Source organism: Hyposmocoma kahamanoa, unplaced genomic scaffold, assembly GCF_003589595.1.
Source record: "Hyposmocoma kahamanoa isolate Upper Pololo Valley unplaced genomic scaffold, ASM358959v1 236, whole genome shotgun sequence".
Classification (NCBI taxonomy): Eukaryota; Metazoa; Arthropoda; class Insecta; order Lepidoptera; family Cosmopterigidae; genus Hyposmocoma; species Hyposmocoma kahamanoa.
This window is the reverse complement of record NW_020653753.1, coordinates 439552-458685: the sequence shown is the minus strand read 5'-3', so window position 1 is coordinate 458685 and position 19134 is coordinate 439552. Positions and strand designations below refer to the sequence as shown.

Here is a 19134-nt window from a genome sequence, read left to right as displayed (position 1 = left end):
ATACATTTATTTTTATACATATTTGTTTTAATATTTTATAAGTGAATATTTTTTCCCAGAAATCGAAGTGACTCGGTGAAATTCGGCGATTAATTGCTTACAACACTATTATTTAAAAAAAAAATAGCTTGAGGATGTTACTGTTTTCAGGACTTTTTGGAGCTCAAAATTGCATTTTATTTTCGAATTTGTGCGAAAATAGTACTTCAAATATGTTTTGTCATATTATATAATGTTTCAATAAAATGTATGTATTTGTTTTAACTCAATTATGCTAATAATTGTTTGTTTATTGTTACGTTGATCGCAATGAAAGTTACATCCTATCGCCTCTTATTTGGTGACGAGTATAATTTCATTCGTAGGATATTTAAACCTCTCCCCTGAAGTTGTTTTTGCAGATGTGGCCTTATTAGGCCAACGGTGTGAATTATTTTTTTTTAGCTATCTATAAACCGATACTCCCAATTAACACTACGCCAACTTTATTTTTTGGTCATTTTCTGTTATTTTTGTGAACAGCCATATTTATTTACTAATAATATGCTCCCGAAATTTTGTGTAAAAAAGACAAACAAAAACAAAATAAAAACAGAACAGATCTATACATTAAGCTACCGTAGTATTCATTGGCGGTATCGAAATTACATCACAAATTGTGTACCTTTCTTTTCCTTCAATAATAAATCCCATAAAGAACGCCGCGCGGCGGGGTCGAGGCCGGACGTAGGCTCGTCGAGCAGTACGACGCGGGATGACCCACACATAGCGCAAGCCACTGACAGCCGTCGCATCTGACCGCCTGACAGCTTAACTGACAGTGTGTCTCTCTGAAAATAAATAATTTTTTATTTACTTTTTATTACACCAAGTGATGGGACGAACAAGTCGTGCGCCTGGTGGTAAGCGACACGCATGACCATAACAGTTGCAGAACCAATCAGAGCTTTAAATCCCAGAGATCTAAGAAGCACAGTAATTGCGCCCGTCATCCCGGAACATAAGTTAACAAGTCCCATGTGCCTGTAATTTCACCAGCACACTTACCAAACCGGAACGCAGTAATGCTCGTGTGTATAAGTAGCCAAAAATACTATACGTATTAATTTGCGACTAGCATGGGAGCTGGATCAAAAGGGGATTTGAAAAACAGTAATATAGGAGCTACAAAAAGATGTATATTTTGGCACAAATAATAATAGGTTAATATACCATATTTACGCACTTAATACATAACATTGAAACGATTATTAGTTTCAAAGTTATTTCAATGAATGGTTACCCATTAGGCAACAAAAATAATCAAAATAGTCATGAAATATTAAGGAAATTAGAGCACTTTCTGAAGACTAAAGGTTATCAAAAAATAGCATCTTTAATTAGTAGCGGTGTTTCAAAATTTTTAACCAACTTCAAAAAAGGAAATTCTCAAATTCGACTGTATTTTTTTTTTGTATGTATGTTACGCGGTAACTCCAGCATTTGTGAACCAATTTTGATGATTTTTTTTCTTGGAAAGAGGGTATCTCATCAGTGGTCGCATTTAAATTTGAAGAAACTAAGGGATGAATCCAGTTTCGCGCACTTTCTGGTAACTGATTTCAATAAAACTTGACATAGATGTAATTCCACGAACTTTTGAGGTCGTGATTTTTTATAAAAATGTTAGAATTATACCTTCTGATACTCAGACTCAATTAAATTTCGAGTACTGGATTAAAGAGGCCGTCAAGCTCGACACTTTCTATTTAAATTGAACTCTGTGTCGCTTGCGATAAGAAAGGTCCAAAGTACAAAGCGTAACTCTTAATTTGCTCTTGCGTGTACTACATTATTACTAAGATTATTTTATTGGCATCTAGTGATCACGTGATATTACATGTAGATACTTGGAAGAATATAAAACGTACGCACCTTTGCTTCTAACTCAAGAAGTTTTACAAAGTGATCGACTTCTTTTCCTATGTCCGAGTAAGGCACTCCTTTTAGCCTCGAGTAGAATATGATGTGTTCGGCGACAGTCAGATCGGGAAACAGTACGTTGTGTTGGGGACAAATGCCAAGCGATTTGCGAGCTTGATGCGTCTCTGTTACTATGTCGTAGCCGTTTATGATCGCTGTTCCAGACGTGGGGTTCACCATACCTGGAGAAGACAATAAGAACAAAACATCAGTATGACGTATTGGAAATGAAAATTTTTTTCGGATCTATTTTGATTACTTATATTTGTTATTTGAAACAAACCAATGTTTCGGGCCCATTACAGGTTCACGGCTGACTGAAATTGTAAAGACTCATCAAACAGTCACAATTGTTTAATACTCGTGTTAACGCCAACTAACCTATTTTTCACTATAGTTACAAAAACTAATTTAAATAACTTTTTTTTAATTTGCCAAAGAACATTTAAATTAAATTAAAAAAAAAAACTAATTTTGACATGCAAAATACATAAATATCAAACAAAACAAAAAAAATTATAAAAATAAATTTTAGTTAAAAAAAAAGAAGCAAGTCAAAAGGGTCCATGACTCAGCCTCTGAGAACATGCTGAGGACTACGCTAATTACATAGCCCTCGCTGTTATTCTGTCATGGCCCGTCATAATATGGAACACCACAATTCAAATAATATTTATGTTACAAGTTACGTACAAAAAAATCAAAATTAAAATGACTTACACTACAAACTCTCGCCTGAGAGAGCCCGTGCCCAGCAGTAGGGCGTATAAATGAGTTGATGACGACATTTTTTTGTAATGTAAAACAGATTCACGCTTGGCTATAATCTTTCCCATAGATCTAGTAGGCCAGGGCGCGAATTGCGCGAGAGCGACAATATACCGATAATTAGTAAAAACATTGGTTTAAAGGGCAACACTGCCGAAATTATGGAATATAATTTAGTAAAAACATTGAACCCGAAAAAAAAGAAGAATATCAACGTCACATTGAAGGATGGGATGTATCTGATAGCATTTAATAATATTTTTACATTGTTACTAAACTAAATTTAAAAAAAAGTTACAGAAACGGCATAATATCGTCAGGGATAGTGGAATTACGCGTAACTAGCATTTGATTGTGAGACTCCATTTCTAATTTAGTCGCCAAATCAAATACGCGTAAATATCGTTGCAACCAAATTAGCGTGATTTCCGGGAATCTATTGTTATCAGTCCGTAGACAATATAATTTAATGCTTACTGTGCAAAAATGAAAGTCGTAGCCAAAGAGATACCAAATCGGAGGGCGCCACTGCGCACAGTAAACAACTAGCTCCGTATATAAATTTCGTAATAAATGGTATTTTGTATTTTTTGTGCTTAGAAAGAGACATAATATAGTTATAAAAATGTAAATATTCAGTACAAGTGTTTGTGTAAAGATTGAACGGCTACTTTACCGTATATTGTGCTAATTCATAAACAATTCATAACCAGTTATTTATTGTGCAAATTTGTGTAAACGGATGTTGTAACCCAGGGATTTCCAATTGTAGTGAGTACTTTAACTATAACACACATAATATAACCCAAGACTGTACAAGAAATGTGAAATTTACTCAAAAAATAGAAATTATTGCTGATCCTAAATCAGTTACAATATTAAATTTCAAACGTAAACAATATACAGCTGTCAATCAACTGCCAATCAGCTGTAAAAACGACAACGAGAGATAACGTTTGATTTTATCAACTAGTTGCACAGTGCAACAACTAGATGTCTCTTTAATCCGAAGATTTAACGAAATTTCCAATACGTGTCACAACCAGTACCGAACTTTCTATTGTACAGGATAAAGCAGTGACATCTAGTGATAATTTACCGAATTATATAACTAATTGCTAGTAGACTCAAGAGGGCACAAAAAAAAAAAAAATGACTTCACGATGTGATAAATGTGAACAAAAAATAAATGGTAGAGAATTTCTAGTTTGTGTAAATTGTGACAAGACATATGATTTAACATGCGCAAATGTCTCATCTCAAAGATTTCACCTGATGACTACAGATATAAAAAAACCTGGAAATGTCAATCATGTTGGTTGGATTTTCATAAAGAAAACGAAAAAGTTGCAGATCGCAAAAAAATCGTCATAAACGTGTGAACTCCTTCAGCTCTTTAGATGACGAAGAAATTGAGGTATCATCAAACTCAATTGACTTAAATAAAAGCTGCCCCGGGCCTAGATATTGTCTTGAAAGTGATTTACAGGACTTAAAAACTGAAATAAATAGACTCAATCAGAAACTGGACAACGAAATTATTAATTTGCTTAAGGAAAACGCGACGTTACAAAAACAACTACAAAAACGGGAATTACAAAATAAACAACTTAAGCAAACATACTTTTAATCCCATTAGTCGTTGCTCGACTCAAAAAGAATAAAAATAAATTAAAAAGAAAAACTTTGAATTTTTCAAGTTTAAATTTTTTATGTTTAGTTCACCAAAATTGCAAAGTACATTAATTACTGGCCTAACTCCGCCAAAACACGATACTCGACATATTGAACACAATATGTGTATTATTAGCAGCAATAAGAGAAACAAGATTCTAACGACAGCAACATCTACCATCCGGAACACAAAAATTTGCCATTACTTGACACCAAAGTAGGGCTTCAGCAGCTACTGACAAATTTAGAGAAGAAAGTGAAAAATTATACACTGTGTATGACTCATGCGTTATAATGATAGAGGAAAAAGATTTTGAAACCAGTATGGACTATAAAATTTTAGTTAATATGCTCAGGACTGAACTGTTAAAAATTCAAAATACCAATGTGTTCATATGTTTACCAACTGTCAGACACGGGTTGAATACAAGCATATTATTCAACGAGCGGGTTGACACATTTAACAATTTACTCTATCGTGACAATTTGACTCATGAATATGCTTATGTACTGGACTCGAACAAGAATCTTACGTACGATCATCGCATGTTTACTGTTTTTAAGCGCAATTTGAATAACACTTGTTTGCAACAGCTTGTTGATAAATGATGTTTGTGACTCCTCCTCTTTTTTATAGATACTTATTGCAATTTTCGAATCATGCATCAAAACATAGCGGGTTTCTTAAGCAAAAAAGACTTGTTGGAAATCACATTATCAGACCTACGTAATAACAAAAAAATAATTGATGTTCTTTGTTTATCAGAAACATTTATTAAACGAAATAATGAAGCAAACATACATTTAAAGGGTTATTCTCTGGGTTCGTCTTTCTGCCGACATAATAAAAGACGAGGGGGTGTGTGTATAATGCATGACAGAAACATCGAGTCAAGACCCATAACATTCCTTCAAGATCTTGCATTGGAATTAAGCTTTGAATGCTGTGGAATAGAAATTATGCAACATAAATTGTTAGTAATCTGCATATATAGAATTCCCAACTCAAATATAAATATATTTTTTGAAAAAATAGATTTATTGCTAGATAGACTAAAAAATAAAACGAATAAAAAAATATATTGACAGGTGACTGGAATGTACATTACATACATTAACTGACAATAAATTAACACGTGACCTAAAAACTTTGTTAGAAAGCTACAATATGAACTTACATATATACTCACCGACTCGCTTAAACACTTGCATAGATCATACCGCTAGTAGTATTGCTAATGTTGTTGGAGAAACATTACCAGTCTGCTTATCAGACCACAACACGGCTCTACTTTTAACTTTTCCTATAACTTCGCGTCAAAAACCAATTAAGCACTGGTTTGAAATGAAGAGACTTTTCAGGGGACAATGTTACTAAATTTAAATTCTACTTAGAATCTTATGCGTGGTCCAAGCTTTTTAGTTATGTTGATGACCTTGAACATGCTTTTAGTTTTTTCTATGATAATTTTGTTTTATTGTTTAACTTATGTTTTCCAAAGATTAAAGTCAAAATGTTTCATGATAATACGAACTTAAAATGGCTGTCAAAAGGAATAAGACAGTCCTGTATCACTAAAAGAAAATTACGTATGAACTATTACAAAAAAAGACACAAAATAGAAAGACTGTATAAAACCTACACAAAAATTTTGAAACGAACTATCATTACCGGTCAAAAGCAATGTAATAATAGATACATGGTCAATGCTAAAAACAAAAATAGAGCTACTTGGAACATAATAAACAACAAGGACAAACATTTACGCGACAAACATTTTATTGAACACATTACCGTAAATAAAATTAAGATTGAAAATCCTCCAGAGATAGCATCAGAGTTTAACACTCATTTTTCAAATTTAAACTTGTCGACTACGAACCCGGGACAAGATAGTAACGATATTTTTTTACCAAAGGTGCATGAGTCAAGTTTAGTTTTATATCCCACAGACGAAGCGGAAATAAAAATTTTAATGAAATCCCTCAACAACACAAACTTTACCGGTTACGATGAAGTGTGCACTAAGGTTTTTAAATCGTGTGCTGATGAACTATCACCATTACTGGCATACTTGGTAAACCTGTCCTTCATGGAGGGTACATTTCCATCGCCTCTTAAGATCTCCATAATAAAATACACTTATATCTGTAACATCAAAGCTTTTTGAAAAGGTAATGCATAAAAGAGTTACGGCTTTCCTATCAAAGTACAACATTATTAAAGTAGAGCAATTTGTGTTTCAAAAGGGAAAATCTACCACACAGGCACGTTTCAGGGTAATCAAAGATATCTCAACTTTTGCAGATAAGAAAGTACCTGTCTGTTCTGTTTTATTTGACATGAGTAGAGCTTTCGATTGCGTTTGCCATAGAACTCTACTATCCAAATTAGAAAGATACGTTTTTCGTGACCAGGTACATAACTGGATAGCAAGTTGCCTTAGCAACAGAACTCAGTGTGTGGAGGTAGTGAAGTTAAATAATAATAATGAGATTGAGACCCACAGATCTGAGTTTAACGTTAATAAATACGGTGTGCCTCAAGGAAGTATTTTAGGTCCATTGCTGTTTTTATTGTATGTTAATGACCTCCCTGAAATGACAAAATATCCATGCACTCTTTTTGCAGATGACATATCAATCATTATTAATAAGAATCCTGACATAGATTATGAAAAAGAAATAAATAACACTATATGTAATATTATTGACTGGCTTAAGAGAAATAATCTGAAAGTAAATGATTCAAAAACAAAGCTCATACAATTTTATAATTATAATGGAAAGCCCCAGAAACTCTCTGTAAGTTGTCATGGAGATGATTGTGGAATGCTCATCCAGCAATTTTCTCGGCATAGTATTGGACTCTCAACTAACATGGAAACCACAGGTTGATTCAATATGTGCAAAGCTGAATCGATTTGTATTTGGTTTACATCGTCTAACGCACATATGTGATCAGAGGACTGCCTTGATAGCCTACCATGCATTTGTCTGCTCAAGCTTGCGGTATGGCCTCATCATCTAAGGGAACTGCATAGAGATAAACCGTGTATTTGCTATCTATAGAGTAGTATATAGCTATATGTAGAGTAGGTCCGCTCGAATCTTGTAGACCGTTCTTTAGAAAGCTAAATCTTCTAACGCTTCCCGCCATGTACGTATATGAGGTATGCATGTTTATTTTAAAAAACTTGGTCTTATTTACTAGGAAACGTGAAGTGTGTAATTTATTAACTAGATATCCAAGCATAGCTGGCCCCTCCCATAAGACTACTTACTTTTATAGGAATTGCTATAACATGTCCATACAAATATATATAATGCTTTGCCTGCAGCTATCGCAGATTTACCTATGAAAATATTTTTTTTTTAATTATTTGATTAGCTATGTGATCTGTGTTTATACGATATCAAAGATTTTTTAATAATAAAATGAAATTGACATTTTGTTTGTATTTGACATTTTGTTTGTATTTGACATTTTGTTTATATTTGTGCTGTTCTTACTTCTTTCATATTGTTTAATTTATGATTTTGTTGCTGTTGCTATTTATTGGCATTTTTACTTAATTTTATACGACATTGCTTATTCGACAAATTGTATAATTTTAATTTATGACATTATTTAACTTCAATTTATTTTAATATTTGCGTGCCCGAATCTGGTGCAACACGTATTCTTGACACCTTGTATAATAATATCTTTTCTTACCGTGTTTGCTTGCGAATAAATATTTCATTATTTCATTTCATTTAAATAACAAAGTAATAACGTTAAATCCCTCTCCTATGAAATTTGGTTTGGTGCAGATACTAGCTTTTTACCAATACTACATACGCGGATTTGCACTATCCCCGACGATATGGAAATGTTCAGTCCTCTATTATTTATTACGATTACCTTGTTCGTAATAGAAAGATAATAATCTGGACATTTTAATCTATGGCTAAATGTACTCTCTACGAGATTTAAAGACGTGGAATTTACTATGATCTACTACGGTTACCAGTAGCACTGCATAAACATTAGTAATGCATACGCAGCGTTTATGGATTACATTGACAGCTAACAGCGTAAGCACAACATTAGGCACTATAGTCCTTAATAGCCGAGCCACAGATTCAATTGATATGTTGGTTATTTTATTAATTTGTTATATACTTTTTTCCATTATATTGCATGTTAAAGTAATTTTCCTTATTTTTAAATAATTTAATGACTTTAATAACAGTACCTGTCATCATTGATAGAGTGGTGGTTTTCCCAGCGCCATTATGACCTAATAATACTGTTATTTCATTCTGGTACATTCTAAGGTTTAAGTTGTCCACGGCCTTCTTGCGACCTTTGTAAATTTTAGTGAGATTCTGAAAAGATGATAAGATTAGTATAATTTATAGATTAAGGCTGAATAAAAACTGTTTTTCTATATAAAATGGGTTAAGTAACGGTCTTATAAAAAAATATACTACACACTTAAGATATTGTCAAAAGGATGTATTAATTCGTTACACGATAGGATATGCTATACCCGATCATATAAAATCCTGAAAACAGCTAAAATAAAAGTTTCAAAAGAATTATTTTAGAATAAAATATCTAACTTTGCACACAATTTTTATATTGAGATATTTCTGCATATTTGCCCAGCGGTTTAACGATACGCTGTACCGCCCGCTGCCTTGTCAGTTGCCATGAGGCGCTTGTCAACGTCGGATCTGTGTCAAATTTTGTTTGTTCTTATTTTATTCTTATTAATTTTAAGCGCGCTGATTGTGGGACGCGAGTGGCGCTCCCCGACACCTCATTTCCTAAAGATTCATTTCCTAAAATCTAGACTCATGTTAAAATACCTCACCTTAAACCACACTGATTAGGCACGAAATGTATAAGCGATCGCATAAAAATGTTCAAGGCCTCGTCTTCTAGACGGTCCAATTTTAGCGCACGTAAAACTGAGCGTGTTAAGTACGCCTTCGTACAGGGTCAAGAGCACGTCAAGGCTAAGATTTTAATTCAACTTTATGCCACTTACTATAACAACGATACGAAGTGATGTGTTCTTGACTGCATGAATGCTGATTAAGGGAAAATGGTACCTCGTGTAAGAGGTACTGTTTTAGTTGTAGATTGTAGACGGACCTTTAACGTTAGCGAATATTTATTCGTTTTTTTAGTAGCAGTAGAGCTCCATATGAAAGCGTTCGTCCAAGGAAGTACTGCCAACTTACCGATTTCTGCTGCAAGAGCAGTAATGTGAGCATTACTATGTTTCGGTAAATAACGGTGCTGGTGAAATTAGCGACACGTGAGATTTTACATCTTATGTCTCAGGGTGGCGGGTGCTTTGGCAGTGGCCCTATTTTCGATTTAAAGCTTTGATCGGCAATGCAACTGTTATGAACACGCGTGTCGTTGACCACAATGCCCACGACTTGTTTCGTCCAGCCACTTATTATCATAATTATAAAAAAAACCGTCCAAAACTTCGTGGAATTACACCTATTTGCCAACTTTTATTGAAATCGGTTACCGGAAAGTACGCGAACGCGATTCATCTCCTAGTTTGCCAACCTTAGAGGTGGAATATACTCTTCAAATGTAAATGGGACCAATATGGAGGTACCGTCTTTCCAACCAAAAAAGAATCATCAAAATCGGTTCTCAAATGTCGGAGTAGGTAATCCCGTAACATACATACAAAAAAATGTCAAATTCAGAATCTCCTCCTTTTTTGAAGTCGGTTAAACAAAGCCACGATATACCCACAATAATATAGAGTAATATCGCACTTAGAGATGAACACAATAATATCGCACTTAAAGTGATGAACAAACAAGACGTACAAAACGACACGTGTTATATTAAATCTAAACATCATCGAGTTTTGTTTATACCTGTGGGGCTAGAGCGACAGAGCGACGCTTTATGTCACTCTCGCTAAGTCGCGACTTATCGTGCTAGCCCTACTAGCCAAGTATTTAAAACAAAAAGAAATCTTGATGTTTGCAAACCGTTTTCCGAATTGCCGATAACCGTAAATCTTTAGCAAGAAGATATCCACGCTAATAGTACGTATATCTTATTTGTCCGATACTCAAATACTATAGCATTGGATATGTACTACTTTATTTCGAATAAATATTTTAGTATTATTATAAGTAGACTTAAATAAATATTAAGATGAAAGATGCAGCGTGAGCAGACCACCCACATTGTGGACCGATGACCTGGTGAAGGTTGCGGGAGTCCACTGGACGCAAGCAGCACAATACCGGATGTTATGGCGTTTGGGGGAGGCCTATGTTCAGGTCGTGCGCCTGATGGTAAGCGACAGGCCTGTCCATAACAGTTGCAGTACTACTCAGAGCTTTAAATCACAAAGATCTGAGGGGCACTGTCACTGCGTCTGTCACCGTGAGACCATAAATTGACAAGTCACATTTGCCTGTAATTTCACCAGCATCAGCAGTCTCACCCGTCAAAACTAAACGGCAGAAATAGGTAATAATAATAATAATAATAATAATATGATTATTTCTCCACGAAAATACGTACAGAAGGTTGTCAGTAATTTAAGATAGTGACAGTTTTTTTAAAGAGCTGGTGCTTGTTAAAGGCTTAACACGTGTACTACAAGTCACCAGGCTCTCCCTCTAAGGAATGAATGACACATACTATCTTATGTCATTACTAAGAAAATATCAAGCATTGTAAAAGAGAAACGAAATGAAAAAAAAAAAACACATTTTTTTTACACCTAAACACTTTTGAATTTTATACTTATAGATGAATTTAAATATAAATTGAACTTCACTTTTTATTTTTATGGCTCCATCATTATGAGAAATGATGATTTTGCCAATGTCACGGTTGAAAGAAAAACAACGAAACAAAAAAAAAATTCGCTAAGCTCTAATAGGACATTAACTGAAAGTAAAATTTAAAATATGTATGTGTGTGCTCGCGTGTTCGTGTGTGCGTGAGTGTACATGCACGTGCATAATATACATGGTAAACCTACTATCTTCTTTAACTACCTCCGTGGCCACGCAGAGGTCCGAGGTTCGATTCTCGGGCCGGGAGAAATATTTGTATGGCCTACATTTCTTTCTCTCGTAAGTTTGGGTGTAATTTGAGGTTTAGGTGTGTGTCCATAGCACCCGCGACACAGGATTTCCTTAGTGCGGGGCTATGTTGAGTGTGTACGTTATTATTATTATTATTATTATCTTCAGTGACACATATCTTCAGTATACTCATAATTTATTATTATATACGTATCATAATTTAGGTAAGGTGGTAATACTTGCCTGGACGAACTTTTTGACAAGGAGCTTTTACTTTTTACTAATTCTTACCTTAATGTTAACGCCCATGGGTACATCTTTCGGTTCCTCATCGTGTACCACTTGCAACAACGAATCGTGGTATTCAAGGTCTGTGTTGTTTTCTGAAATATTAATTATTTCACATGTTATTTTGTGCTCACAGTACATCTGGATGGCTTTCTACAGACAGGGCACAAGTCATGGTTTAAGACCATATTGCTTGACCGTGAATGTCAAATGAAGCATTTAGTATGAATTTTAAATATGAGTTAAAAAATGTATAATAAAAGATGACATTTTATCGAAGTACTTATTTCGGGCAGCAGATATTATGCATGGGCGGTCAAAACGCCATTTATGTGTACGAATTGTTAAATTAATCATTCACTAAAGTTACAAAAGTACAACACATTACAAATAATAACAAACACAATACTGTGTACAATAAACAGTGCATTGCATATTAATATATTCCACTAAACATTTGTGGTTATTCATCAACCGCTATATGACTAATTATACATTTTCCTCTAAGAAAAATAAATAAATCATCGCTAATTTTAAGATTCAAGGATTTTTTATTCAATCAAGGTTACTCTAAGATGTTAGGTGCAGAGTTCAGCCGAAGCTATTCATTTTGTTTGACTACGACGCGCAATTGTGGTAGAACTTGTTCAAAGTTACCTGTAGACATGCTGCATAAAGCATTGCAGTAGTGGGTATAACATGCAACATTGGTAATCCTAACATTCCATAATATTCAACTCGTTGAGTTTATGTTTTTTGCAATTTGATACATAAAAAGTAATTAGTTGCAAGCTATTCCGGGCCACAACAACCCACAGATGGGGTCACTACAATGGTGGCTAGGGATTCCGGAACCGGATGTTTTGAAGAACCGGAAATTTCGGTACTAGTCCTCAACGGAACCGACTATTTTATGAAAAAATATCGATATTTCACAACAGTTTTCGCAAAAAGCCCTTTTTAAATAACAAATCTTTGACTAGACAGATCCAGAAAGCACGAAAATTTAACCAAAGTACATCAATTCTTGATAAAAAATTTGCATTTTTTGCCCTTTTTTAGACGAAGTGTAGATTTGTTTTTGACGTCTTTTCATGACATACCTATTGTATGTTTGATCTATTATTGTAATGCTATTGCACTTTAATTAGACACCACTTAATAAATTCCTTTAGAACATTTTGTCTGTCCTTGTTCACTGACCACCACAGACATATGTATATCTAGATAGACGCCGCAAGTATACGTACTTCGCGTGCCCAAAGTAAGTGAAATGCACTTACTTGCCGCTGTTACACTTCAGAACGCGCTCGATCGTTATCGTAGATAAACCCAGTCGAAAACGCGAAAAATGCATAATTGTGCCATTATAAACTGCAAAAGCATCATAACTGTGGGTAAACGGGTACACAGAGAAGTTTCCTTCCACGGGCAAGTGATTTTGTAATGAGAAGATGCATAATTTATTTTAAAAACAATTAGGTAGTTTGGTTTTGTATGAATTTCGAGAAAACAAATATGCAACTCAGTGTATGTGTATATGATGTATATGATTTGATTGATTTGCAATACATTGCGGCTTTTACTTGGTGCGATATATTTGTGATCCTTTGTTAATACGCCATGAATATCGAACGAACGCACTTTTGTATAATGCATTCAGTTTCTGTTGTACGGCCGCTTGTACATTTTTTGGCCAAATTTAACATTTAGTGATGTACACGTTAGGCAACACTGTCCTCGATCCTGATCGATTTTTAAAACAAATAAAAAAACAAGCTCATTTTACTGGAAGGACAATAATTTTAATATTTGAAGTCGATTAAAAAGTAAAGTCTGATTTTTTTTTAAATCGAAATAAAGGACTGAACTACCTTATTCTAGTATTTTTCTACTATATTAATATTACGACTACTTGTAATCAAGAAATACTTGAACAAAAATTATTCTATTTAGAATCGATTAATTGAATGGAATACGCGTGTTTACGCGTATTCCGTTCAATCAATCGATCGAAAAACACTTAGTTGGCGCTTCTACGCTTCAGAACAAGGACGAATGTGGTCTAGTTTATCCCACCAAAGATACAGAGTAGCAGAGTTAGAATCCGAGAAATCATGATCAAATCACAAAAACTTTACACGAGGCCGACATTAAGTAAACCTTAAATTACTTTAGTAATATTTTAGATATTTTGTCAGCAGTAACATTTTCAGTTATCTCGCCATTCACCAATTTGATCAATCACCGACGGAAAACCATCTAGTAAATTTTATTAAGGCAGTTGCAAGTTCATATATTGACGTGCGTTTTCATTATTTAAGTCAATCGATAAGATCTTCTATTACAAAAGGACAGTTATATAATAAGTCTTAATTTCAAGGACAATAATTTTAATAATTGAAGTTGATTAAAAATTAAAGTTTAAATTATTAAGTAATGAAAATTTTTTTAAAACAACTTTTAATAAAGGCACAACTATCTTGTTTTGGTATTTTTCTACTGTATTAATATTTCACGACTACTTGTAATCAACGAATACTTGAATCGATTAATTGAATGGAATACGTGTATTCCGTTCAATCAATCGATTTAGCGCGGAAGGAGGTTTCCCATCGCTAAATAGTTCTTGTGACGCCATGGTGGATACATAAAGTGTGACACGCTCGGTATTCATACAAATTGCTGTACATGTCTGTGCTGACCACTAACATGCTGATCTGATCATTGACAATTGGCTCATACATGAATATGAGCCTTTGTACCATTTTCCTGTTAGTTTAATTGCATTTCTTTACCTCAAGTCGTACGCCAAGTCAACGGATGGCCGATTTCAGTAAGGTTTTCGATAAGGTAAATCAATCCATTCTACTGAGGAGGCTTGCTGTACACTGTATGGCAACTTTTTGTACTTGTTTAGTTTTTATAATTTTCAACGAATGTCGTATGTATATTGTTTAAATGATACGCAGTATGAAGCTTTATTTGACTTCCGGTATTTTACAAGATTCTCATTTAGGTCCCTTGCTTTTTGTTGTTTAATATATACGCAGATTTGTTTGTTGATGATTTAAAAATTAATAATGTTAAAGATTCAATACTAGGAAAATGTCGTGTTCTAAACTCCGAAAAATGTATCCATGTAAAGTATACGCATAATAAAAATATGTATATTTACTTCTTTTGCACCTTTTCGATCACACAGTTGCTCTACGGTTTACTGTGGATATTAAATTAGACTTTTGTAACCACTTAGACAGCATTGTTTCTATGTCTAATAGGTGGTTGGACATTGTACTGTGTAATGCAAAGTCAATTAGAATAATATGCTCAAGTTTGGTCTCCACGCTATGACGTGCACGCGATGAGGATAAATGCGTATAAATCTAATAATATATATAATAAATCTCGTTTGCCTGTCCTTCGAGCTTAAGGAACATAATAAACTTATACACACTTACACTTTAAATATTTTAAACGACTACCTCGGTGGCTAGCGGTTAGAACCTGCGTTTGATGAGGTTCCGGTATGGATTCTCGGAAGGACCAATTTAGGAAACGATCTTTTCTAAAATTGGTTCTGGTCTGTATGTTCTTGGTAGTGCACCCGGATTTATCATTATTCTGTTACTCGTAAGCAGGGAACGGAATAGGTAGAGTTTTTTTACTTAAACTCCAAGAAACATAGACGAAAATGGGGACTGCCTTACGATAATATTGTTTAGATTCCAGAACCTTTTCGGGATCGGGGAAATCACTTAAGAACATTAAAAATTGACTATACATTACTTATATTGCAAATTCTCTGACGCGTACTTTGTAACAATGGGGCACTAAATTCGTGGTCTCATACAAAAAATACACATTTTTTTTTCTAATAACTATTATATTTATGGCAAAATGTGATATGACAATATTTAATTAGGACAATTTGTTTGTTTGTGTTTGACAATAAAAATTTGAATCCGGTATCGCGTACTTTCCGGTAACCGATTTCAATAAAACTTGGTAAGTAGATGTAATTCCACGAACTTTAGAACATCAGATTTTTTTTTTATAACAAAGTGATAATTTACGATTGTTTTAATAACCGCTAATAGCTCAGTAGCCGTTAGTTGAAACAGCGCTACTGACAAAAACTCATAACCGAGCAATTATGTTTAAGGAAATAAAATTTTAAAAATATGTACTTTTCTCTTGCGATAACTTTATATCATATCCACCTAGGAAAAAGCAACGGTATACAAATACATAATATATTTTTTTTAATGTCACATGCGACCTTTCAACTTTACGGCGGCTGAGCTGTTTCTAACGTTTAGTTAGAAGATCACTGCACAAGTTGAAGTAAGGAGTTAATTCTCCGCTTTCCCGAACAAGTCGTGTTCCTGGCTTACTTACTTTTCAAAACCGGACGCAGTAATGCTCAAATTACTGCTTAGAGGCAGAAATAGGTAAGGTGGCAGTCTTGCCCTGGACGAACTCTTTCATTTTTTTTTTGTTTGTCTGTGATTAATTATATATAACGTAAGATTTTTTGTGTAGAACGTGTACTAATGTGGCGAAATTATTGTTGGGTAATACTTAAGTACAAAAATAAAGAAATAGCTACTTCAAACATAAGGCTATTTGACGTATGTTTGAAGTTGCCGTACGTAAAAACTTTATAAACAACACTTCAGTAGTTGGTGTTTGTCGGATAGCTTACTCTAGTCCCCAAAACTGTAACTAAAAGCAAGTTTGAAGTTCAGAATGAAATGTCGAGATCATAGGCTGCTACTAGATTTTTTTTATTTTTATAATGAACTATATGCGGGAAGTCGATACATTGTATACATATACAATGACATTTTATTACATATATACAATTACATGCAGTCGAAATCGACTACGTGCAGTCACAACTGCATGCAGTTGATCACGACTGCACGCATTAACTGCATGTCTGTAGACATGCAGTCCATCAGTTAGCAGCCTTGTTGTGTAAATTGTAAATGACACTATTTGCAAAATATTTAAAGAAATTGCAATTTTTACGAAATGAAATGTATGAAATAAAAAAAATTAGAAAAACATTTTTAATCCCGATTTTGCCACCAAAGTCACAAATTTATTTTCGACGTTAAATATAGTATTTTCTTATATTTAATGTATTAAACGAAGTTAAGTAAAAATTTATATCGCAAATTATGAATTGATCTAAATTTTATCTGATTACTATTTGCAAAAGGGTTCTAAATGTTTATTAACGTCAGAAATAGGAAACTACCATTTAAAGTGTATTTTTTTGCCCGGTTATCCCCTTTGTTTATATTTTAGATATCTAACTGTGACTCATACTATAATAGGAAATGTTTTTTTAGGATTCGTGTGAACTTTGCAACGATATGACTAACTAATGAGAAGTACGTCTTACGTATAAAGATATAAAATGTGTCACATTCTATGTTGAAAATTGAATCTTAGAGTGCTTTATACAGCGTCCCAATTTGCAGTTTAACCCCGTTCATGGACAGTACCTAAATAATAACGCACACCAAAATGACAATACTTTTCTTTGTACCGTAGGGCTTATAATTGATTCAATATAATAATTCTTTTTTATCACTGACAGCTGAGGCCTGATTGTAAATTTGTAATGATTCAAACTTAACTACCGCGTTTGCGTTAAGATTTCTTAACGCAAACGCGGTAGTTAAGTTTACTTATTTGAAAACTTACACTAAGGCCCCTGTACTCGTCAACTTTCTTGTAAAAGAAAGCACGTTTATGATGGTAGTGGAATGATTGCCGTTGTGTCATACTGAATTACCAAGAACATGCGTGTTAGAGAAAATATTTGGTTAAATAAAACTTAATTTTGCGGTTAGATTTTTTAGTATTTTCAATGGCATCGCAATGCAACATTTGGTTAGTTCAACGGCATTGACATGTACTTGTATCACCTCATATAAACGCGTCGGTGTCCACCTATCTTAATGTACATATCTGAAAAATGTATGTTACGTTCTCAAATGTGTGCAAGGAAATCATTAAATTTTGTCAGTAGGTTCGTTTGTAGGGGTACAAAGTACTAGCCTTAGGGTAGAGAAGGCTCGACTCTATGACTGTTTTCAAATATTTACGTCCTGTTTTTAATTCAATTTTAAAACTTAAATTTAATTAAAACCAAAATTTAATTTTAAAACAGGTTGTATTTTAAAACAGTCGTTAAAACCTGAAACATGCTCCCCTGAAATGCTTCGAAATGGCGCTTTCGCCCTTTCTACAAAACACCGACGATATATCTAATGCTTTAAAAACAGTTTTAAGTGGAGTAGGAGTTTTACATGATGATAAATAAGCACGTCCTCTCGCTTCGAGAATTTTGATGAGAGTGATGACGAACCAACGTAAGAATAGTGAAGGGAAAGGAATTCGAGAACGATTCAAAATTTTAAAATAAAGTGGTCAGGAACAAGTAAAGAGGGTGATAAAAAGGTGGGATGACGATGAAGGACGTCAGCATAGTCACACGTTGTTGATACTTCTCTAAGGAGAAGCGGTAGTCGGCAACCATAAGGAAAGCACATAGAAATCGCATTATAAAGCCCATAGTTGGTTCTTGAGATCCATATAGCGAAATTAAATATGACAACATGAAACCTCGTGCTTTCATGTTCTCATATTTAATTTTACGGTAAACGCCTTTATTGTCCATGAACGGGTTCAAAATCGGCAGTTTGTGTAGCTTAACCTGTGACTTATTGTGCGTAATACTTATTACAAAATAAAAAGTACACCGTGTAAATACAGATACAATACACTACATCAAAACAAACTATGCACACGGCGTATTTTATACGACGATTTTATACGGCGCCGTATACACGCCGCTTCCGCGCTCTAGTGAATTGATTCAAACGCGCGCACACATGGCGTTGCAAGCAAGAAGCTTATATACTCCACTGGAGTTTATACTTAGAACTACATGTAGTTGCTTCATTTAAAAAACTAACTGAAATTAACAAACAAAACTAAAATTTCTGAATTAAATGCTCGATACATACGCGCGACTACAGCGCGGCTGCGGCGCATACACGCACAGATGACGCGCGTTCACGGCTCGCATACGCGCGTCGTTCGCGCATATAAAATACGCCATGTGTAAACTCTAAACAATGACACGTGTGACTTCCGATTAATAAAAAAAGGACCTCGAGTGCGATGGTGTAATTGTAATTTACATAATTCATTCATATAACAATACACTAACAAATCGCCCCCACAGCGAGTATATGTTGACGAACAACGTATAACTGAAACCGAACAGTTGTCTGTAAGCAAAACTTTGACGATTGGCTTGCTTTGCGACTTATATTTAAA

The 19134-nt window shown here is 34.2% G+C and overlaps 1 protein-coding gene across 1 annotated transcript in view; it reads right to left on the bottom strand.

Annotated features, from left to right (window-relative positions):
• The window catches only part of LOC113228680 (ATP-binding cassette sub-family A member 1-like), an 82043-nt gene that overhangs the window by 30248 nt on the left and 32661 nt on the right, over positions 1-19134 (bottom strand). Inside the window, exons 10-13 of the mRNA XM_026462035.1 lie at positions 11773-11864; positions 8646-8778; positions 1915-2144; positions 665-830 (exon numbers count right to left, since the gene is read on the bottom strand). Of these exons, the coding sequence (XP_026317820.1) occupies positions 665-830; positions 1915-2144; positions 8646-8778; positions 11773-11864 (621 nt within the window). The remainder of the gene's footprint in view (positions 1-664; positions 831-1914; positions 2145-8645; positions 8779-11772; positions 11865-19134) is intronic.